The 23938-nt window shown below is 44.1% G+C and overlaps 1 protein-coding gene across 1 annotated transcript in view; it reads right to left on the reverse strand.

Moving 5' to 3' along the window:
• MYO10 (myosin X) overlaps positions 1 to 23938 on the reverse strand; it is a 196005-nt gene that overhangs the window by 23350 nt on the left and 148717 nt on the right. The window contains exons 20-28 of the mRNA XM_019538109.1: positions 18301 to 18425; positions 18060 to 18174; positions 11148 to 11254; positions 9915 to 10127; positions 9566 to 9605; positions 8297 to 9199; positions 5879 to 6002; positions 4064 to 4307; positions 1243 to 1338 (exon numbers count right to left, since the gene is read on the reverse strand). Of these exons, the coding sequence (XP_019393654.1) occupies positions 1243 to 1338; positions 4064 to 4307; positions 5879 to 6002; positions 8297 to 9199; positions 9566 to 9605; positions 9915 to 10127; positions 11148 to 11254; positions 18060 to 18174; positions 18301 to 18425 (1967 nt within the window). The remainder of the gene's footprint in view (positions 1 to 1242; positions 1339 to 4063; positions 4308 to 5878; positions 6003 to 8296; positions 9200 to 9565; positions 9606 to 9914; positions 10128 to 11147; positions 11255 to 18059; positions 18175 to 18300; positions 18426 to 23938) is intronic.

Below are 23938 nucleotides of genomic sequence, written 5' to 3' on the forward strand. Positions count from 1 at the left end.
CAGGTGACTTCCTGCCCTTTGGGCAGGGGGCTGGACTCGATCTCCCGAGGTCCCTTCCAGCCCTAATGTCTATGAAATCTATGAAAGTCTCTAAATATATTTCTGGAAAGCTCAAAAATCGATGTAGACTATAAGGAACAGCCTTTAATCTGCTGCCATCTTTTGAAATGAAGTTCATCTCCCCCTGAACCTATAGGATCAGGGCCTTATCTTGGACAACTTGCAGTAGGTCACGTGGATCACAGACAGTAAAGGGGCCAATAAACACAAAGTGGTGGGAGAAGTGGCTGAAGGAACTCAGTCCCCTGTACAAACATTCAGGGGTTGTCACAGGACCATGCTGGAAAGCCACACAGTCAGCTCCTCTGCAAGCGCCATGCTACCACTGGCAGGCCTTCTGTTGGCTTCACACTCGCAAAGGATCTTGGAATCATTATCGATGCCAAAATGAACATCGGCCGGCAGTGTGCGGATACGATCAGGAAGGCCAACCGTACCTTGTCATGCATCCACAGATGCACCTCGAGCAGGTCCAAGGAGGTGATCCTCCCCCTCAATGAACACTGGTCAGGCCGCAGTTGGAGTATTGTGTCCGGTTCTGGGCACTGCACTTCAGGAGGGATGTGGACAACATGGAGAGGGTCCAGAGGAGGGCCACTCACATGACCAGGGGGCAGCAGGGCAGGCCCTACGAGGAGAAGCTATGGGACCTTAACCTGTTCAGCCTCTACAAGAGAAGGCTGAGGGGTGATCTAGTCAGGGGCCTCTTACAAACTAGTCAGAGGGGACGAGCAGGCATTGGGGGAGTCCCTGCTCTCCCGACCACTACCAGGACTGACTAGAAATAATGGTCACAAACTAGCAGAGGGTAGATTCAGACTAGATATCAGGAGGTGCTACTTCACTGTCAGGATGGCTAGGATCTAGAACCAACTTCCAAGTGAAGTGGTGCTGGCTCCTACCCTGGGAGTCTTTAAGAGGAGGCTAGGATGAACACCTTCCTGGGGTCGTTTGCCCCCAGTACTTTTTCTTGCCATGGCAGGGGGTTGGACTTGATGATCTGCTCAGGTACCTTCTGACCCTACCAACTATGACTGGAGCAGTTTTTCAGACTGGGGATTAACAGCAGTGTATTTAATATTGCTGGACAATATTTTCATAGACTTCATGGAAAAGGCTGTCAGCACTGCTGCCAGCAAGAGTTAGATGAGTAGGAAATGGAAAGATTAATGATTTCCTTACCTTGCATCCTCAGGAGACTCAGCAATCAAGTGGTAAATCCTGTCAGCCATGATTAGATCAATCCCATGCTCCTTACCAGTATTATCAACAATCTCCCTGGAATGGATGCAAATACCAGAATTAACACTACTAGGCAGGAAAATACCCTTCTGAGAGAACTGGAAACTCTAATACTTAATGCAACTACTCACTTCACTTACTGCAATTCACTTTCAAGATTTGTAATGCAGGCTGCAGTTTCTTAAACCATTACCAGTTCACCAAAAATGTCTGCAGTGTCCACTGTCCCAGTAACTCATGCTCAAGCAAGTTAAGAGGCTTCACTTTTAGACTTTGCCCTTCCTTGGTCATTGTAAAGACATCTTTTAGTAAGAAGTAAGAATTGAAGGAAAAGTATTATCTATCAGACAGAAAGAAAGCAGAGAGCCCTTCCAAAGGGAAAGCCTATGTTGAAAGGAGATTTAGGAACATAAGGAAAGCAAGCCAGATGTTCCAAAAATCACTCTACTTGAGTTTTTGGATACCCAGCAGAAGACATTTTAAAGAAGCTGGATATTCACAACCTGTGGATCAACTCTGAAAATTCAAAACTCTCTAGCATGTCACTTTAATACTATAGCACCACCAAAATTATTAGCCACAGAGGGCAAGATTTTCAATGAGTTATCCATGTTACACCAACTTCAGATATTCTGAGGCAACATAAAGACTTTTCAAAGCTTAAATTTTGTCATCTCTTTTCCTTTCTACTGCTTTATCCTGTTTGTGTACTGTTAACGGGAAAATAAACAATGCTATTCTCATTAATCTCCTGGATATCACAATATTTGGTGCATGTGATTTACCCTCATTCCCATTAAATCCTCATTTAAAATGATACCTTTTTTCCCTTTTGCTCATTTCCTCTTTACTATGATACTCCCTCAGTATTTGGCTCTTTAGGTAGTACAAGTGAAGCAGCACAAGGTTTCATCTTGACTAAGGCTCTTAAAAATGGAACAGTGAAATATTTTAAACTGCATACTAATTTTTAAGAATCTGTTCACTGAATGTTAAACAAACCCTTCCAGTTCTGGATTCAAAACCACAAAAGCTATATTTTATTTTACACAAATGACTTCTTAGATAAAAGCATGGATTTTTTTATTTCACATACTTAGACATATTTGGTTTTCTATTTGATAATGCTTACTGAGTTCATTTTAGGTTTAAAATACAGGAAACCCTCACTATTCATGGGTTCGGCATTTGCAGTTTCAAATATTTGTGAATTCTGAACCCGCATTTTAAATACTATTTATACACTTACAGGAGCTCCACGCTTGCTGCCACTGGGCTCCCGCCACCGGGCTCCCATGGATTTCGCTATTCACATGTACCACAAAAACATATCCCCTGTGAATGATGAGGGTTGCCTGTGTATGCTTTGCAGTTTAGCTTCAAAAGAAAGGAGCTTATTGCTAAGGTCACCCTTCATGAAGAGATACTCTAACATAATTTAGCAACAAGAAGTTAATTTTGCTAGGCACATAGAGGATTGGATTAAACAACTGGCATGGTGTATGTGACCCAGAAACACGTTCAATAACAGTGAAAAGCTTGTAAGAATCCATAGCTTAAATTCAGGGATTTATTATGACAGCTACTATGATGGCAAATCTGAACATGCTCACACAGATTGATCCAAAGCCCGAAGTCAATGGAAGACCTCCAATTTATTTCATGATGTTCTGAATCAGGCCCAGAGAAAAATGGAACCACTTCATAAAGAAACAATAATCTGAGTTTATGGTTTAGACTCAAAAAGTTAGTAACCAACTCTAATCAACAATCTTGGCTCAGGACAAGCAGAAAAAATGGGAAAAGGTACTGGAAATGTATCCCAGCATGTACTAGCAGAGCCACATGGCGCAGCATAGATGTACTTCCACACAGATCTGTGACTAGCCTGGACTACCAGTCTCTGATTTTCAAGCCACAGAGATAATCCAAACTTTTACAATGTATTGGAAACTTAGTTGAGAAAGGAAAGGCACTCGCCTTTCAAAAACCTCTCTTAGTTCATGCTTGGAGGGGCTTAGAGTTGCGAAATTCATTAAACAATCTGTACCAGGTAATTGTACATATGCCTCTTCTAAATTCTTCAAGTGCTGCAGGGAAGTTGTAACAATTTCCAAATGAGAATCAATGAAAGCTGCCCAAGAAAAATCACCATGCACTGTTGTGAAAACTATCTGGGATTGGAATGGGTTTGAGAATCTCCCAATAAATCTGGAATATCGTAGAATAGTTATAACCCCTCCATGGTAAAAACTGAAACTAACTTGCTTAATCTGAGGAAACTGGTTTGGCTAGAAAAGTGCCACATTTACACAGAAGACAAAGCATGGCAGTGTAGTTCCAAACCTCCCTGAAAAAATGTGAGACTTGGACCCACTGTATATTTAACACACTAATGGCCCACTGTCTAGCTTATCCACTGCTTCTCCCACTCACTCTATACCAGGCTTCCCTGTGATTGAACACTTGGCAGCAAGTCCCAAGATGACCAGTGTACTGGGCAGGGGCAGCACTCAAGTCTCAGATAAAAAGTATGTACTTATATTACAGACAGGATTTTCACAAATGCTCAGCACAGGCATGCTTCTGGGAAAGTCTCTGTTGATTGCAGTAGGAGTAAGCTAATATAGGGTCCTTTCAAAATCTGCCTCCCCACACATGTGCATGTTTGTACACAGTGGAATAAATGGTAATTGGCACTTTTCTGGATTAAGCCCTAAGTGCCGATGAAAAGCAATATTCAGAGGGATGATGAACCTACTTGGCTGTCCGGACATCAATGGTACCCTTTAGCTTTTCTTCACTGTCGTTTTCAAAGTACATCAGCCTGGACTGCCGGAGAACAAACCAGCGTTTCTTCCAGTTTCTCCTGGAGAGCGTAGATGACCCACCCCCCTTCTTGTGCAGCCAGCCCTGTTTAAGTGCTTCCTGCTTGGAACGGAACCACAAGAAAGTCTCATCTTTCAGGACACACCAGCGTCTCTTCCATATGTTCATTAAACCACCTGGCACCAAAGACAGAGATTATCTTGCAGACAGTTAAATTAAAAACAAACACAAATCAAAGGATAAAGGAAAACAGAGGCTGAATCAATGCTGGTGTCAGGAAGGTGCTGACCAATCACCAAAATAAGAAAATGGTCGTCTTTATGTTGATAAATTATAAACCTGAAGGCTTTGTTTTTATGCACAGCTTAAGGCCACTTCAAAGTAGCCTGAGCAGTGGAAAGGGGCCTGAATATAAATGAGAATCAGTCCTCTTAAAGCTTACTGGTAGCTGAAAAACTTTTCAATATATATTTAAACTTACAAATGGGGGAAAAAAACAAACTTGAAACACTCAAAGTTGCTATGAGTTAAAAATGGAAACCCTGGCAAAACTGAGGAATTGCCTACTCTGAAACTTCCTATGCTGGTATATTTAAACCAACATAATCCTCTTAGTGTGAACATACTTGTATCAGTATACAAGTGCTTATAGCCACATAAGGACTTTTACCAGTATAACTATACTGGCACAATAAATAAATAAATCATTCCCCTGGCCAACATTTATTAAACTAGAATTTTAATTGCCGACCATGGCATGAAGTGAAAACATACAATATCAAAGACGCCCCCTTTCATGCCTCCCTGCCCAATTCCCCACTAATAATTATCACGCTATCCCTACCCCAAGCCAAGTAGGAAGTATAGTATGGATGACCACAAGCCTGCTAAGCAGAATGGAATATAACTTAGAGACTAGTGTCACTTTTGGTGGAGAAATCAAGATTCACAACCAGGAAGCCCCCCAAATAGTATCTTGCCTCCATCTCTCTTACTGCTCTGCAATACAGGCCCTCTTGATCACTTAGGGCCAATCCAAAGCATACTAAAGTCAACAGAACTGGCCCCCCGATGGGTTTGTCTATTTAAGATATATGCCTACATTGCTCTGGACTGTGCGAGGTGGAGCTGCCATTAAAGCACATTCTGCTCACTCACACCTGTTCCACTTGCAACAAATGCTGAAAAAAATGCCACATAGCCACCAGTGCAGAAGTGCTTGGTGTGCCCAACATCACTTCAACAGGCACACTTCTGACTGAGAGCAGCAGGGCATATGCCAAGCAGCAGGCACATAGGGTTTTTTTCAGTATTTGGTGCATGTGAAGCATGAGTGAGTGGGCAGGGTATGTTTTTCTGGCAATATTCACTTGCATGGTTAAGGGGCTGTCTCTCCTTTACGTCTAGTACAAAACTGGCTTTCCAGCCTGCCCTAACTGTACTTGAGAACGTACTTAGTTTTTCACAAGACAGTGAAGATATAATGTGAAATGGAGGCAAGGTACAAGTAATGAAGCTGAGCTTCCCAGCCAATGACCCTTTGCAGAAGAAGAGCTAAACAAACTCTGCCCAACAGGGTAGAGACTTTGCAATAGAAGCCTAATTTCAGAATGGCTCTTTTCAGATTCTTCCATCACCCCTTAAGAAGCCCCCTAAAAACAGGACTGCTAGAGTGGAGTAGTAATTGTATTAGCAAAGAGGAAAGAACTAGTGAGATTTCTGAACACCCTGGGTCTTTATTCTGTACCTTTCATGTATAGAAAGCTGTGGAAGTAGGGCAGGCTAACGCAGCTGTAGACTGAATCCCTCCGATAAGAGAGCTCATCATCTGTATCAAACCTGGAGTCAAAATCTTCTTCACTGTCTTCAAACTGGGGAAGAAAGGAGATGAGGTGAGATGAACATGCAAGGAGGAGTGGGAACACACACACACACGGAAAAAACTTTTCTCTATACACCTCTAGATCAGTTGGCTCTTAGAAGGTTTTTATTCTCTGTTCCCCCCAGTACTGGAAAACCCGTGTCTCTTGTGGTGAAGGGAAGACGTACCAGCAACAAGGAAGAAAGAAACCAGAGCAGGCAGGGCCTCTGGGAATAGCACTTGCTCTTCTCCTTGTTCCCACGTGAGTGGGATTTTTAGCCTGAGGAGTTTGTTTTCTCACATGCCGACAGCTTCATTTTGGAGCTGACAGATGGGAACATTGGGTGGGACGTTCAAAACCTTCTGAGTGAGCTCAGTGCCTAACTTCCATTGATGTAACTGTCCAGCTGAGGCACATTAGACAACACCTTGCACTAACCTGAACAGTGTGACTTGTTCTGGAATTTCTCCACCAAAAGAAGCCTCCTATGTGTCCTGGAATAAAGGCAAAGGTATAGCCTCTTCTCCGATCTCATTCCCCACAGATTAGTGGCCAGGTCCTTCTCAGGCCCACATGCATTTTAATTTAGCACTTAGAATCTATTCGTGAAAAAATGCTGAATGGTCATCATTCCCACAGGAATCAGTGGAAGCAGAGCATGCTCAGCATCTCACAGCCTGTGTCCTCTGCTGATTGGTTACCTTCTCTAACAAATGTTATGGAAAAACTTTGCAGCTGTTAAGGGAAGGTGTCCTTTACAAGGGGGAGGAGCTGGGGGACATTTCTTCCCCAACTGCTCAAAGGCTATGCCAAACACCCAGGTTAAAAAATTAAAGATATATGTTGAATCCTTAGGTATGGGACAACTTCCAATTCAAGTAATCAGCAGTTGGCCAAGTTCCTAATCTGGTTCCAAATACAGAAGGAAACAGGAATGGTCTTGAGTCAAAACTGCCGAAATGTAGTACAGGGGTAATAAGCAGTTGTTCACCTGGACACCTGAGAAAGGCTAGGGTATAAAATAATCCAACTAACACCAGGCCAGTTAATGTCTCCTTTTATCAGAGAAGGAACTTGGTTTCTATCTTGTTCCACACATCCCCCTCCTGGCTGAAAGCTCCATATCCTACTCCTCCTTTTCTATCCTCCCTGAAGGCTTTTCTTGTCTACCACAGGATGAACCTTCCACAAACATCCAGCATGAAAGAAAAACCAAATGAGGACCACAGAAATTAAAATAGGAGTAAAAAAATCTTTCCTTTGATGGCATTTATTGCCTGACCCTTAGTAGCCAGATGTAGTGATACTACTGCTTTCACAATCAGTCAATATTTGTATATTTTTCATGGCTGCTGCTCTCCAGCATGACAGTAGCTTTCATTTGTTTCTTCTCCCAAATGTAAACTGTGTGTGTTCCACATATTTATTGGAGATGAAATCAAACTCTTTCAAGAGATTCATGTTGTGGAGAAGAACGGGACTCAAAACCTCCAGCATGTTGGAAGGACAGCCATGAAAAAGCACCTTCAACAGAAGAGAAAGTAAGAATCGCAAGAATTCAGATTCAATCAAATGAACATTTGCCATCAGATGAGATTACTGTGGACATAGAAGTTTTGTGTGTCACGAGGATTTACGCAAGCAGTTTTTTCCAGAATATTTCACTCTGCATATACAGCTAAATCCTTTTGCATCAAAATTATTTCCACCTCCCTTGTACAGAAATCCATTCATGGGCCACATCCTAGTCTATGCTTGGAATTGCTGGTTAAAATTAACAGGCAGTTCTGCACCTAAAATGGATGGAAGGTTATTATACTGTAACTAGGAATGTAGTTCACATATAATTGGTCTGTGTATTTCCAGTGCATCTAGTCCAATACATCCAGATGCCAGTTGATGACTATGTCCAAATTCAAATTATATATAAGTTGCACACTCTCAGGGGAAGACACAGCAAGTAGAGTTAGTGCTTTTACTTTTAAAGGGAAAAAAATAACTATCAATTTAGCTGAACAGATGCATAATGCAAGCGTCGAACGGTCACAAACTCCTGCAAGACCGTTTCAGGCTGGACATAAGGAAGAATTTCTTTACTGTCCGAGCCCCCGAGGTCTGGAACAGTCTTTCAGCGGAGGTGGTTCAAGCACCTACACTGAACACCTTCAAGAGTAAATTGGATGCTTATCTTGCTGGGATCCTATGACCCCAGCTGACTTCCTGCCCTTTGGGCAGGGGGCTGGACTCGATGATCTCCTGAGGTCCCTTCCAGCCCTAATGTCTATGAAATAAAACATACTCACAGAGGACTGGGCTCCTTCAGAGCTAAACCTGTATGCTCCAGAGCTGTTGTATGTCCCCACAGAACACCGGTAGTCAGGAGACCACTGGCTACTGTGAGAATTGGAAAAAGTCACACTGCTGCCAGAAGTGATGGCACCATCTTCATAATCATCCTGGTCATAATCATAGTCCCCATCGGCAGAAATCAGTTCCACAGAGTTTTGGGGTCGGCAGGACACGTTTTCTGGCATGCAGTATGTAGATTCACCACTTGAAGAATTGTGGAGGCTGAGGGAGTCATGACTGGAAGGAATCAGCATGGCGTTGCTCGCCACAGGGCTGGCTGGCACCACTGTGTCATTCATATAGGGATCTTCTTCTGAGGAGTCATCACTCGTCCGAATACCACTTGTCCTCTGATCCGAATGGCCATGCTCACTCGGATTGGGTGAATCCTTAAATGCATCATCATCAGCATCAAAGCCCTCATCCACCTCCTCTTCTGGGTATGGCTGGCTAAAGTTAAAGTTGGGCTTATCACTGCAGGGATTCCCAGTCAATTCACCATGCTCAGCAGAATATCCATTGCCCGCAGAAAGTGACCTCTCGATGTTTCGGACGCATTCATCAATTTCATCAAAGTTTAATGACTCCAGAAACTCCTGAGCTGCTCGGCATGCCTCATCCTCAAGGCGCCTGAGCTCCTCGACTCGGAGCTGCTGCAGCCTCTGTAAGGAAGCCTCAGTTAGGGACAGCTCCTGCTGCTCCTTCATGCGTTGCAAGTCTTCAATCTCCTTCTCCAGGCGCAGGATCTCTTCCACCTGCTTGTTTTCTTTCTGTTTCTCCAGCTCTTGCTTCAGCTCTGCTTCCTTCTGGGCTTCTTGCCTGGCTGCCAGCTCCTGCTGCTTTCTCTCTTCTTCAGCCTGCATTTAGAAAACAAAAAACTCAACATTCCTTATTTTCTGTTGCTAATGCACCATAATCCTTGCATGCTATTTATTCACAAGGCTCACTCCTCTCCATGTAAGATGATGAAGTGAAAGTGTTATGACATTTACCCACAGACATTTGAAAGCTCACCCCTAAGCACATGGTTCAGTCCTTGCCAGAAACTAAATGAAGCGTGATGTGAAAGAAATCCCCATGCAAACAACTATATCAAGTTTCCTTTTGCTTCACCTGCCAACTCCAGCAATAAGTTCAGTCTAACTGCCATGGATGCCTTTTTCTTTTTAAATGGTTGGGATGAGATATAAATAAATAGATTGGATCAACACAATATCATTTACCTGCTGGGCAAGATGTTCTGCTTCCAGCCTTTGTCTTTCCCTGAAAGGGGAAGGAAAAATATTAACAAAAATAGGTGAGGAAAAAGAATCCTACACTAGGGAATAGCAGAATTTTCAGAGGTAATGTGCTACACACAAGTGGTAGCCCAAAATAAAGCCACATAGAATACCATCTCCCCTTGCCAGAGCATGTGAATGTGCAAAACCCATTCAGGTTACACATCTACCTTTCAACCTCATGGGTAAAGCTTTATGAAGCCTTTCATTTTTTTATTTGAAGTGAAGGCTATTTTGCATGAAGCCTGAGATGACCCCTTCAGATGCATTCAAATATCTAGACACATTATACCTTTCCTCCTCCTCTTCCCTCCTCTTCTCTTCCTCTTTCCTCCTCTTCTCCTCCAGCAGCTGTCTGTATACACGTCGAGCAGTCTGGCCTCGCCACTGCTTCTGGAAGACTATGGCTGCTTTCTTCAGGCGAAGGAATGCCCTCCTAAGGAGGAATGCTCTGTAGCTCTTCTGTATCACCACCACATAGTGAAGCACCTTCCTATACTGCTTTCTGAAAGTCAGAAGGCATGTCTTTGTAAATAGAGTCTGACAAAGCATCTAATCGAGATTTCTACATAATCAAGATAGTAAAAAGGACAGGAAGCTTTAACTCTGGTGTTGTGACAGTCCTCCCATTCTGGCTTGTCTTATCTCTCCCTAGGATACAGACAAGGTATTTTTGTGAGAAGGTTAGCTGTATTTTCACTAAGTAACAAGGAGACATTGTTAGAAACTAAAGCAGTTTTTGATATATATCCTGCACTTGTGAAAAGAAAAAAAAAAAAGTCACGGACAGCACAGTAGTTTTATTCTTATAAAACTCTCTGGTTATTCTATATGACATATTGTTCAGAAAATATGGACAGGACTGATATGCACATGAAAAGAAATGACCTCATTATGCAAACAACTACTGAGCTGTCCTCTACAGAGAACAGAAGTAAACAGATGGGACGTACTACCCTGACTAATGCATGATGTATGGGAACTAGGTAAGCAAATAAAACACCGTGATTTAGTCACCAAATTTCATTGCTTCTTAGGAAAGCACCATAAAATGATTAGTTCTTTTTGCCTTTTTTCCTCTTTCTGCAAAGTGACCCTCAGATGGTATAAATTAAGATTTTCATAGATTTCATAGACATTAGGGCTGGAAGGGACCTCGGAAGATCATAGAGTCCAGCCCCCCCCGCCCAAAGAGCAGGAAGTCAGCTGGGGTCATAGAACTGATATAACCCACTGACATAGCCAAGGGACTCTGGGCTTAGTCCTATGATGCCATTACAAGGCTGGACTTCCTTGCCTGGTTTGTATCTTCCACAATCTGATGTTTTTACTATTAAACGTAACTAAAGCCACTTTTTGTTTTACTTTAAAGGACTGACACAAGCCAAATCAGCAAGATTTCTGCAGCCATTGACAGGACCTGGATGCCCAAGTGCCATAACAACTTTATGTTTAGCGATCACTTCCAGTGGAGAGAATCATTAGCCCACACTTTCCCAGTTAACATTCCCACACAGCTACATACCGTGCCATGTGGCCCAGGATGTGTGCTTGGATTGTCATGGCTGCCTTAGTGACTTCTACCTCTCGCTGTTTCTCCAGCTTGTGTTCCAAAGACTCCCGGAGAAAGACCTAGGTGAGAAAAGTGCTGACTTAAGTGCTCCAGTCCCCAGACTGCTGCTGTGTCATACAAAGGGTTGAAGGGATAGGGAACATCATGGACACCCTCTCTGTCATTGACAGGAGTTCAGAATCCAGTATAGGTTTCCATTAAAAAGAGAGAAGCCCTTAAAAAAACATCCTGGCAGTTGTTCCTCCATTTTCCAGGTCAGGGCTGAAATCCTGACCCTAGCCAAACCAATGGGATTTTTGCCATTTATTTAACTAGGTCCAGGATTTCGCCCAAATTGTCTACTCACTACTGGCTGCACTTGGTAGCATTATTACTGAACTCTCTTCAATGTAGCCCTGTCCTACTGAAGACTAATACATAAGCAAAAGAGCCATGTTTTAGCAACACAAAACAATGCCACTTTGACACAGGCAAGATAATTACCTTGAGCTTTCAACTGTTGCAGAGTAACAGGTTACTACAAACATTTGGGGTTTGTCTCTACAGCAATTATTTCAGGCGGACACCTGCTTATGAAGTTTTGGCAAGCTGTTGAGGGCTGCATGGGTAGCCCCACCCCTTGACAGGTGCCCCACCCCTGGTTGCCATCTTGGAACTGGAAGTCCCACCCTTAACCTCTGACCTTTGCCACTGGAAGTCCCTCCCCTTGCCCCTGGAAGTCTTCCTTTGGGGAAGGGGGTTTGCTATCTTAGGGGGAAAAAGAACAAATTACATACTAAAAATCAAACACCCATAATAAGATATTTTAATGCAATTAAAAAATATATTTTTGTCCTTATTAGTGGGCGTTTGTGGTATAGATGTAGAAGTGATTGCATATGGGGGTTTGTGGGGATGTATGGGTATGGAAACCATGTAGTGCAGAGTAGCCAGGCAGGAATGTGGGGAAAGCAGCGGTGGGGAGTGGAAGCAAGCGGAAGTGTGGGGTCTGCATCTATGTCTCAGGGCAAGTGCTGGCAGGGCCCAGAGTGGGGCGGGTAGGAGCGCAGAGTATGGGCTGGCAGGGGTCTCTGGAGCCAGGCTGGCCTGCACCAGCAGGGAGAGGGGGGAGCTGGCTCAGCTCCACAGAGCCCCTGCTAGGTGGGACCCCGCATTCCTGCCACCCTGTTGCTGCTTGGTGCAGAAGAAAGTGCCCCCCCGCTTGCTGCCACTGGGCAGTGTCTGCTGCAGCTGCCAGCCTGGAGACCGCACCATGCTAGGCTGTTGTGTGGCTGATTCTGTGTTGCCCAGTGGCTGTTCCACTGCTGCTGCGCTAAGCAGCACAGAGATGGTGGTGAAGCAGCTAGTGCAATGTGGTCTCCGGGCGAATGGCTGCAGCAAACGCTTCCTGGCAGCAACGAGAAGTGGGCCACTTTCCTCCATGCCAAGCAGCAGCTTCTGAGGAACAAGCTGGTGCTCAGCGCAGGGTAAAGCAGCCACTCCCCTTCCCCATGGCTGGCGCCCTGTGCTGCAGCCACTCCCCTTCCCCATGGCTGGCACCCCATGCTGCAGCCAGTCAGAGTCCATATGGGCCTACCTGCTCTCCACTGCCACTGCTGCCCTACAGGGTGGCAGTGATGCAGCAGAGAGGCAGGACAGCCCTGTGCTGAGTGTGAAGAGGCCATTACTTCCCTGGGTAGAGCATGGGGTCAGGGCTGTGTGCTGCTCCCTGCCTGTACCGTGTTGCTGGGATGGGGGCACTGTGAGTGAACAGGCATGTGGGAGCCAGCAGCAGCCAGGCAGGAGTGTGGGCCCCGCACCAATGTCCTGGGGCCAGCACTGGAGAGGCCCAGAGCAGGGCAGCAGGAGTGCAGGGCCCTGCCGAGCAGGGGCACTATGAAGCCAGGTCAGCTCCCCATTCTTCCTGCTGGTGCAACCCAGCCTGGCTCCAGAGACTGCTGCCAGCCCATGTCCCATGCTTCTACTGTCCCGCTCTGGGCCCTGGGACACGGGACACCGGCACAGACCCCGCACTCCTGTTCACTTCCATTCTCCCCACCACCACTTTCCTGCATGCCTGCTGGCTCTCAGCTGCATGGCTGGACTGTGAGGCTGAGCAGGAGCTGGCCTGGGCAATCCCCACAGTCCTCCCCTGCCCCACTTCTTACCTGAATTTCCCCATGCCGGCATAGACACGAACAAACCCGTGATCCCAGGCCAGAAGGCCCTGCAAGGTGGGGGCTTCTGGCTGTGGGTAGTGGGGGGCGCAGGGCAGGGTGGGCCCTGCTGTTGGCAGGAGCCTGTTGGGGCTTCCCCTGAGTCCTACTGCCCCTGGCTCCTGTCATCTTTGACATGAACCAGGGGCAGATAAATAGTAATTCTCCATTTTTTTTTATGTTCCCCACAGGCCTTAAATGGCCTGGCAGGCCGAAACTGGCCTGTGGGCCATTTTTTGCCCACCCCTGCTCTACGGCCATCTAAGTCAGGCTGGGCACACGGCTGAGAAATAAGCCCTGCCCACATGTGCCTGCTTTGCAAGTATGGCTCACAAATGTGTGGAGGAGACAAATCAGCTGTGATCCTGACCAACCCCTCCAGCATGGTGCCCATTCCTGAAAATTCTGCTAGGCAGTGCCCAGACCCCACAGAAATAGAACAGGAATGGCAGCAATAGAAATGAGGGTAGTTTTGCATCCAGGGACCTGCAGAAAAATCATGTTTTTGGCCTGTTCTTAAGCAGAAGGCCTGCTGTTGTTCATCCTTGCTGTCTAGTTTGACATGAATGAACTCCCCACCACATCCTACTGCCTTCTCCCCTCCACCAGTAGCTCACACAATGTCAACCAAAACATCTGCTCTGCTCTAGATGCAATTTAGCTGTAAACAGAACCAGCATCTCCAACAAAAACACAGCCTGTCCCTCCCAGTCAGAAGAAAAGGAGTATGTATACAAAGCTAAAAACATCTCAGTTAAGTATGCTGACAGTATAACCCCCTGTGCACTGGGAATGACAGACAAACTCTTTGATAATACTACAAACCAATTCTTAAAGCACCTGATAAATGGAACTGCTCAGATTCCTGCGACCCTCCCTTAGAAATCTGCAGTGCCAGAGTGAACCATAGCTATACAGGGAATAAGCACATTTCATTCTACAGAGCAGGCCCTTAAGACTGGCACATACGAGCCAAGACATGAGTGCGTAGTGCAGTGCAGGCATGCCCAATGAGACTGATATGCACATATGGAGAAAAGAACCCACTTAGCCCTTGCCCACTGCAAAACTTCTAGAAACGCAGTGAATAAAAAGCATTCTCAGTTGCCCCTTTCACAAGTAATTAAGGTTTCACACATTATATATTTGTATCAGGGCCTTAAATGCCTAATTTCTCAAGGATACTTGTGCCATTGCCATACCAGTTTTAAAAGACAGCATATGGTTGCTGAGGTATAAACTGCAATTGGAATGGGCATTGATGAACAAGTCATGTACTCACAGAACTGAAATACTGAAAATGCTGATTTTTTTTGTTTTTCAAATATGCAACTTAAGAGAAAGTTTGCTCCCACATACAGTCTTTTAAAGTCCTTGTTCAGCCTGAAGGAAATTTTTCTTTTAAGACTGAATCATGACCTGCTTCTAAGAGCTGTTATCAGCAGAAATGCTGGTACAATCTTACTCCAAATGGTGGTCATTAAGTCTATTCATTGTGCAGTTGTGCTATGTTGTCTCAGGGATTGAAGGGCTTTTCCAGACTTTTTCTTTCACCCTACCTTTTAAAATTAAGTCTTCTGGCATTTATTAGGAGTGTGAATAGCCTGAAACTTGTTAGGACTTAAGGCTGCATCAGTGAGAAGACAAAAGGTAGGTGCTGGGGAAGTGGCCTGTATAAGTGAGGTGCTGGTGTGGCCTATGTCAGGCTATGTATATCCAAGCTTCACTGTGGAGAGCAAGAGGGGTTGAGGGCTACAGCTGCTTCTTGTGCTCATAAGGCTCCCACTGCAGTTGAGCAGCAGCTTTGCCTCATACCTTCGTGTTCAACCCCTCTCCCCTTGCAGGTCCTACCAGGTGATGCTCCATTCAGCTGTTCTTTGCCATGAGATGAGGGAGGAATAAAAACCATAGTAGACTTCAGGTGACAAAAACTGCTGTTGGCCCATGTGTCTGGACCCGGAATCCTCACTGCCAATTCAATTTCAGTGAGCACAAAGGAACAGATTGTGAGAGAAGTGCAATCTGGCTACATAGCAGGAGACCTCTGTCCCCATCTTGACATCCATTACATAAAGCTACGTATCTTAATAAAAGTCAGAGGCAACTAAAATGTATTCTTCTGTATTGGCACGTTTGACAATCAAACAGAAAGCATTTCCCTTTCAGTGGTATTTAACTTTAGGCGTGCAAAAAAATCTGACACCAGTTAAAACAGCAGGGAAGATATAATCCAGTCAGTTCTAATTGTAACTGGAAAGGGATTACAATAACTTGGTTTCCAGTCTACCCATGAGAGCACACAATTCAGCAGCACTCTCTATATGCCTTTGTGCCCGAAAGCTTGCGAAGAAGAAATTTTCCAACTATTTAGTTGGTCTAATAAAATACATCTCCCCAGGGGAGATATAATCCAGTCAGTCCTGATTGTAACTGGAAAGCAGGGATTGGATTTCACAACAATAACTTGGCTTCTAGTCTACCCATGCAATTCACCAGTAGACTCTCTATATGCCTGTAGAAAGGTGTTTGTACCTAAAAGGTTGCAAAGAACAATTTTTCCAACTAACTCCTACTGCTCATCAGTATAAAGGCTGCAGTACCCAGCTCTCTGTCTTTACTCACTAGATCAACAGTTCTTTCTTTCAATTTTATTCTGCTCAAGCACAGTCTGAAAATCCAGTAAGGCTGATTACCTACTAAGAGATTGATTTAAATGTGCTTAAAGTAAAGGCTTGTGCATTCTCCTGGATAGGTAAGAACAATAACTGTCCCAACTCGTGTCCAGATCCTGCAATGTTAACATCGCTCTTTTATGTCAAATCATAAAAAGCTGCAAAAAGTACCTAGAAATGACATCAACAGACACTGTTGTTTTGTCTCTTTCGGATAATGTGTTATGCTCTGTGCCTACAACGCTGCTAAGGGTCCTCCACCTCCTTCCTTTCCTCAGTAACAGGAAGGGCAACTTAAAATAATAGTTAAAACAGCATTCTGGGTTCGATGTAAATCCAATTTCTGAGAGAACTGGCTGTCACTATTCTTGGCTTCTTCTGAACTAAAGCATCATGAGTGACACAGGTGATTGTGTCCCTAGGCCAGACACGCAGTCTGGCATTAATGTCGCTGTGTCCAGATAAGCTGCTTGATATCTCCTTGGCTAGTATTCTCTTGGCTCCATGGGTGTTTCTTGCTCAGCCCGGGGAAAGTTCCAAGACCAACTTAGATGTCAACTAAGGTCTTAATGTATATGGATATTTCAAAATAGTGTGGATTTTGTGCAGAGCCAGGTCAAACTAATGTGCTGCTTCCAGTAAAGTGTGGGGTTTGTTTTTGGTTTTTTTTCCATGTCTGCAAGCAGCCTATGAGCTTTTAGATCCCAATAAAATGCTGGCGGGATAGTTTCCATTCTTCCTTGTTGATCTCAGTAGCTCATTTGGAGTAACTAACATGCTACCTTTCGTTGGGATTCCATCTAGTAAGATAAGGAATTATGTGGTACACCTCCATTCTCTTCTTACCAAGAACTTTCAAAGTCAATGCGTGCTGTGGAAAGCCATGCTGAAATCCACGAGACTTTACAAGGTCCCTTGGAAATGGTTTCCTTAGGGTTACAGAACCCCAAAAGGAAGGAAGAAATGCTCTACAAATCATGTTATCTAGTTCCCCACTCCCATGCAGGTTCTATCAGGTGATGCTCCATTAAGCTGTACTCTGCCCTGAGGAAAAAAAGTGGTTAAAACCTACTAAAAATAGGTCAATCTGTTCTACTTTTGAGTTTTCCCTTATTTTCAGCAGTGTCATTAGTAACACATCAGCAGAAAGAAGAGAACAGAGAGATGGAGAAGACCTACCAGATGATCTTGACAGAGTGGTTTGTTATCCCTCCCCTGCTCTGAAAAACCTATGAAGTCTAGGCCCACAAAACAGATGGAAAAATGGAATCTGCAAAAACCCATTCCCTTGGGACTAATTTTTCTGTGTTGTAACCTCATCAATATATGCTTCTAAAAACCTGAAATATCTGGGGGGTTGGAAACTTGTGAACTAAAGATATTCTTTTTTGGGGCTGTTATTTTTGTTTTTAACTGATTTCCCGTTTTTCTGAGTTAAAGATGATATAGAGGCAACAGCTAGCTGCCTGTTCATAGCCAAGTCCACTTGTGAGGTTCTGTTAACCAATGGAGTTAACAGAACCTCACAAAAGGAACTTTAGAGTTGGAAAGGCAACTAGTGTTTAGATCCTGATTCTGCTATCTATAAACATGCTGGTGTTTCTGCAGTGGAGTTGGGGCACAGCAAAATATAACTCCATCTGACCTGAATCCTTTAACCTGCTGCTATAAATGCTTAGGCACCAAGAGTTACGTGGGAAAACAGGGCCATTAAACTAAAGGAGCAGTCACTTCAGTCAAGTGACTCGCATGGGGAAGTGGCTGTGGAATCAGAGTGCTAGATGTTGACTTTTTTTGGGGTAAGGACCAATTCTCCCCATGATGTGTATTCAAACAGTGCACAGCACAATGGGGCCACTCAGCTCTGCCAGAATGTAGGTAAGAAAGTACAATCATAGCTACAGAAGTGCAGCTGAAAAGTACTGCACTACAGTCTTAAATTTGAATGAGCAACAGCCACAGTGTTAGAAGATCATTCTCCAGTCAAATGATTTTACCTTATTTTTCCCAAGCTGCCACTCTGTGCTTGTGCTGTCATACATATGAAGGAGGACAGCACATTTCCCATTTAAATCTTCAGGCAGGGTCAAGTTTCTCATTAGGACCTTATACCTGATGAGAAAAAGATATTATTAAAGGACTTTACAATGGAGATATTAGCTCTGCTTTATTTTTGCTTTTTTGTTAGAGATCCACAAGCTGTGTTTAAATCATACAATTGTCCCAAACCACATTTACCTTTTATAAAAATCCTGAAAGGGCCTCCTCACTGGAAAGCCTGCTCTTCGTATCCTCACTGTTTCCAGCATCCCAGAATAACGCAGTTGGTTCAGCACCACAGTCTGATCAAACTGGTCAGGCATCTAGAACAAGGAGAGTTTTAAGCAAAATAAAAAGTAAGTTTCTTTATATCAATAGCTGTTAACGCAGCCACTGCAGAATTTGTTTCATAAGACCTTGGGAAAATAAGCAAAGAGCTAAATCCAAATTAAGGGACTGAATCACAGGTTAGTTAACACCTAAAATACATTATGCTGGCTACACAGTTTCTAAGGATGTGGGCATTTTAACACACAAAAATATTTCTTCAGGATGAAGCAACCTAAAAGGGCAAATACACAACGTAATCTTCATATTTAGAGCATTACATCCCCAGTTTAACCTCAGCAGCCATCCCTTTCCACTTGTTTCTGTTTACCAATCAGGTTTTGCTCTCAAATAAAGAAACAAGGAAAAGGATCACAGGAGATCAAAGTCAAAAAGCTTTAATTTACATTCCTTGGAGATAATCAATTCTGCTCTGCCAAGCATCTCTGATACAAACCGGGCAGGTTAAGACCAGTTAGAGCAGCAGAAGGAGGAGGAGGAGGAGGGTTATGTAAAAAAAGGAAACCTGTAAGAACAGCAAATATTTCATTTCCTGTTTCAAGTTTCAAAGATAAGTTTGCTAGTAGCCCCTCCCCTCCCATATTAGTCATGTGCATTCACCACTAATGCCAAGGAACAGACTTCTTCTTTTAATCTGTGTACAAGGAAGAAGGCATTTGTCAGACATTCAGCTGCAGAATTGGTTTCCTTTGGCTTACACTTAAGGAATTTTAAAGAGAGGCATCTGAAACAGCAGACACACAAGTGCTCTGAAATGGAATGTCAGTGGTGCACCCTGTTAGAAAAGGCAGAAGTACCCCAAACTGGCTACCTTTTGTTATACTTGGGGATGATGTCTAACTTTTCACCTAAGGCTACAGTGAACTGGTAAAAAGCTTAAACTATTATGTAAAGACACTAAAGACTGGGCAAGATCGACAGGGGTGGGCAATTATTTCGGGCAGAGGGCTGCTTACTGAGTTTTGGCAAGCCATCAAGAGCCATATGACAGGCAGCCAGGAACACAAATATTACTTTTCTAAATTTGTTAGGAGCCCCGTGGGCCAGATACAATGGCCTGGTGGGCCACATCCGGCCCGTGGGTCACATTTTGCCCACACCTGACATAAGAACAAAATTTCATTGAGACCCACAGCAATCAGTGGAACTACTTACCTGCTTGAGTGGAAGCACCTGGTTTGTAGGGACAGGACCAGAGTGCTCAGTCCATTTTGTGATTAACCCAGAGGGCAGGATTCATCACAGGTTTGGTTTATACAGGACCTGATCTGGGTACTGCTGATTTTCCTTGGGAACTGAATCCAGCCCTCATGCAATACTGCTTCAAAGTCCTTTCTCCATTACTCAAAATAGCACATTTCAATTACACCTCTATACTGCTCAATCATACTGTACATAAAGCTATGCCACTTGTCACAAGTAACCTTAAGAAAAGCTACCCTCAAAAACGCATTTAGACCTTCCCAGCTTTGTGCCATTACGCACCTCCAGCAGCTGCAAAGAAAACTAATTGCAACATAAAAGAAGAAAAACCCCTCTGCCAGTAACAAACCAGATTTATTAATTAGTATTGTATATTCAGCAGGTATTTTAAGAAGTAACCAAAAGTGTACAGAAGGGCACTTAAAAATACGAGTGCACTAGTTTGCTGTTTTCCCCTTTTGGAAAACAGCAAACCAAATGAAAAAAAAAAGATGTGCGTCACTAGCCTCTGAATTTTATTTCCCCCACATTAATATTTTCAAGTTTGGCCCTAGGGGCAGCAAAAAGCCCTGAAGCAAACTGCTCAGCTCTACCAAGTCGTTCTATAAAGTTCAGTAGCACTCACCATTGTACTGGCTCCGTGAGCTCATTTCAAACTCCGCTTTGGCAGAGAGGCCAAAATTCGTATGGAAAACAACTGTCACACTGACCTTTTCCCCGCAGCTAATGACACTGAACAAAAATGAACACCATTCCTGTGTTTTAAAAAGTGCTTGGTCACCATAGCAACCCCTCCCATTCTCAGGATAATTAGAGTGGTGTGGCTGCAGGATCTGATATAAGGCTAGAGGGAAAACAGTGGGCCAGTGAGAAACTCAGCCACTAAAACCAGCAATGACTATGAATCCCACTCCAGAGATTGCACCTCTGTGCTCTAACCCCCTGGTCATTCCAAGTACCGTATTGAAGATTATTTTCTGTTATCAATAAAATGATTTACAGGCAGTCCTCAACTTGCAACGTTTTGAGTTATAAACGCAAGTATGAAACGTTGTAAATTGACACCCTGTTTCGACTTTATAATGCTTGATCCAATGCAATGCCATACCAGCAAATAAGTTCGCTGCATTGCTTATCTCCCTGGAGAACATCTATCCAAACTTCCTTGGACACTTTCTTAAAGAAAGCAAACAAGACTCCAGAAAAACCTGCAGCCAAGACTCCTGAGAAGACTCCAGCCAAGAACCCTCCAAAAGTCCAACCAAGAGCCTTTCAAAATGTCCAGCAACGTCACCTCAAAGAAGTCCTTCCAAATCAATACCATTGCTATTTACAATATAAATACATTAATGTAGCTATACTACTCATCTATAATTGATAGAGTACAAAATTCTGGGGTATTTTTGGTGAAAATAGGGTATCGGACCTTGGTTCAGGAACCAATCCCCCATTTATAACATTGTTTCTTATGAGAAAAATTGGTTCCGAGTTACAACGTTTCAACTTGAGACGTGGTTTTCAGGAACCAATTGTGTCGTAAGTCCAAGGACTGCCTGTATTCTCTCCTGTGTTCTTAAACCTAAAGCTCTAGGGAGTCAAAAGATTCACCTGTAAATGAATGACACAGACACTCCTGCATGGTGTTTTTGTGGCTCATTTTTGTAACTGTATTCAACATACTTGAATTTCCACTTTCCTCTGAGCCCACACAGTAAGCGCTGGTATGCATCTGGTATATAGTGTCCTAGGACAAGATACATGTCAACGACAGCCATGATACCAGTACTCTCCTGGACTGCAATTACCAAGTGCTCTTGGTACAGTGGAATAGTTTTAGATCACGGACAAACACACTGTTTGTGGTCCAAGAATCACTTTTGGGCTAGCCTAACAAAATCCTAATTACAATGTATGAGCACAAGCACAGTAATCTGCCTGCCTTCACTGCATCAGAATAACTGACAGTTGGGGAGAGGGGAGGCAAGTGGAGTGGTGCTAGGGGTGGGGATGGGGTAGGAGGTCACCAAGCTGGCTATTTTATTCCCCTCTCAAACTAATGCTTTGCTTTGGAGAAACACACTGCTTTGTAGCTGCTTTGCATCATGGGCCTGAGTACCAGCTAACAGCAATCCTGCCAGACCCAGACAGTTGAAAATCAGGAATCAGGACATGTGACTGATTCGGAAAAAGTCTCATACACCTTTCTGAATTTCCTTTTGGATTTTGAGCCTTTAGGGATAAAGTAATATTTTGATGGTATTTTCCTGCAACTGTATGGGCTAACAGCTCTTGTTTATTTGTTTGCTTGTTTTACTGAAGACCGTGATTGTCAGGTCATCACCTGACTCCAAAGGCCCATGTAAGAGAAATAGCAAACACCATGAAGAACTCAAAGAACCTTGCCTGCCAAACACCATGAAAGATCGCAACACTGTACTCCACTGAATTAGGCAACTAAACTCCTTTCATCTCTTGTGCATGTGCCTTCCCTATATGGTCTTTCCACTGTTTTTTAAAATCACTCATTGACATGTGATATTACTTAGAAGCAAGGCCAAATTAGGCCCTGGTGTAATTTCCCCTTCCAACAGTTATACCAGCAGCAAAATTTGGCCCTTTAGCATTTCAGCCTTTAACAAATTTAGTTATTACTGCAAGGGCTTCCAGCATTATGCAGGGCTCATTTCTTCTATGAATTTTAAATAGCCATCTCCTGCTGGGTGACATGTGTCCAGCACATGGTAGCAGATATAGGTTTCACACTACCTGAGCCTGTAGAGACAGTAAACTGGCTTGTCCACAGAAAGACCGAGTGGTTACTCTGCTCTCAAAAACATTTCTCCCTTCCCCTGAAGCATCAACATGGGCTCAGACACTGCAGACATCTCTGGGGTGCATGCCTGCAGACCGCCAGGAAGGGAGTCAGAACACAAGGTATCTGAACATGTCCCTATTTCACAGCTAGAACTGAGACAACCACAAAAAATGCTTGTTCAGTCCTGGGCCTAGTACCCCAGCACTCAGCATATACACAGAGAAGGATCGTTTTAAGAGCCTTCTTAAGCTAGGCCACTTTATCTGGCTCATGGGGCCCATAAAAAATTTAGAAAATATTTATTTGCTCCTAGCTGCCTGTCAAAGGTGACAGGAGCCAGGGGAAGTAGGACCTAAGGAAAGCTGCAGCAGGACTGGGCAGCCCAGGCCCACCCCACCATGCCCCCAGCCATTTCCCTGCCCCTGCACTGCTCCAGCACCACCTGGCTCCCGGGACCACGCCGGTATGGGGGGGAGGGGAAGAGAGAGTATGTGCGGGGAAGGGGCGTTGGGGGAGGAGTGTGTGTGTGTGTGTGTGTGTGTGTGTGTGTGTGTGTTCGTAAGGTAAGTTCCACATGCACACCCCACAATACACATGCACCTACACCCCCCCACACTGCCATACACCCAGACCCTACACCCAGACCCCAGCCACCCTCCCCCTTACACACAATCCTCTGCAAGCCCCATACCCACCCACATCCCATATATCCACACAAATACCCAAATGCTCTCTCTCACCCCACCCCCCAACAGATCCCCCCCACAAACCTATACCCCCCCCCACTATATACAAGAGTAAGACTTCAGCTACTATGTACAATTACCTCTATGTACGCTGCACAAACAGACGTAAACCAGGACAAAAATATTTTGACATCAAATTAATGAATGTTTTAGATGTTCACTTTTTAGAATATAATTTGGTATTTTTCTGGTTCTGATAGCAAATCCCCTTGCTGAAAGGAGTACTTTGGGAGGGGTGGGGGGCAAGGGAACAGACTTCTGGTGGCAAAGGTCAGGAGTTAGGGGGCAGGACTACCCATGTGGCCCTCAACAGCTTGCCTAAACTGGATAAATGGCCCTCCGCCTGAAATAACTGCCCGGCCCTGTTCTAGATAATCATACATGTATTGATAGGATCACAAACTAAAAACTGTGTAAACACCATTATTAAAAAGAGACACTTGAGATAGAGAGTAGCAACCAACCAGTAGCCTGCACTCCAGTTGGGAGAACTATCTGAGGTCTACTGGAAATAGAGTTAAACTTGTGTGACATCTACCTGCTTTGTTAGTAGGACAGCCATGAGTTGTAGTCAGAACCTTTCTCCATCCCCACTCATCTACATCTGAAGTAAACTAACACAAACTTCAAAAGAGTTACTTACAGCACAACTCTAGAAAAATGGGAGGCCAGAGTTTGACCTCAGAATCCAATACTGAGATAAATATCTTTTATTTCTGCTTCT

This window comes from Crocodylus porosus, unplaced genomic scaffold (assembly GCF_001723895.1).
Source record: "Crocodylus porosus isolate Cpor-Errol unplaced genomic scaffold, CroPor_comp1, whole genome shotgun sequence".
In the NCBI taxonomy this organism is placed as follows: Eukaryota; Metazoa; Chordata; order Crocodylia; family Crocodylidae; genus Crocodylus; species Crocodylus porosus.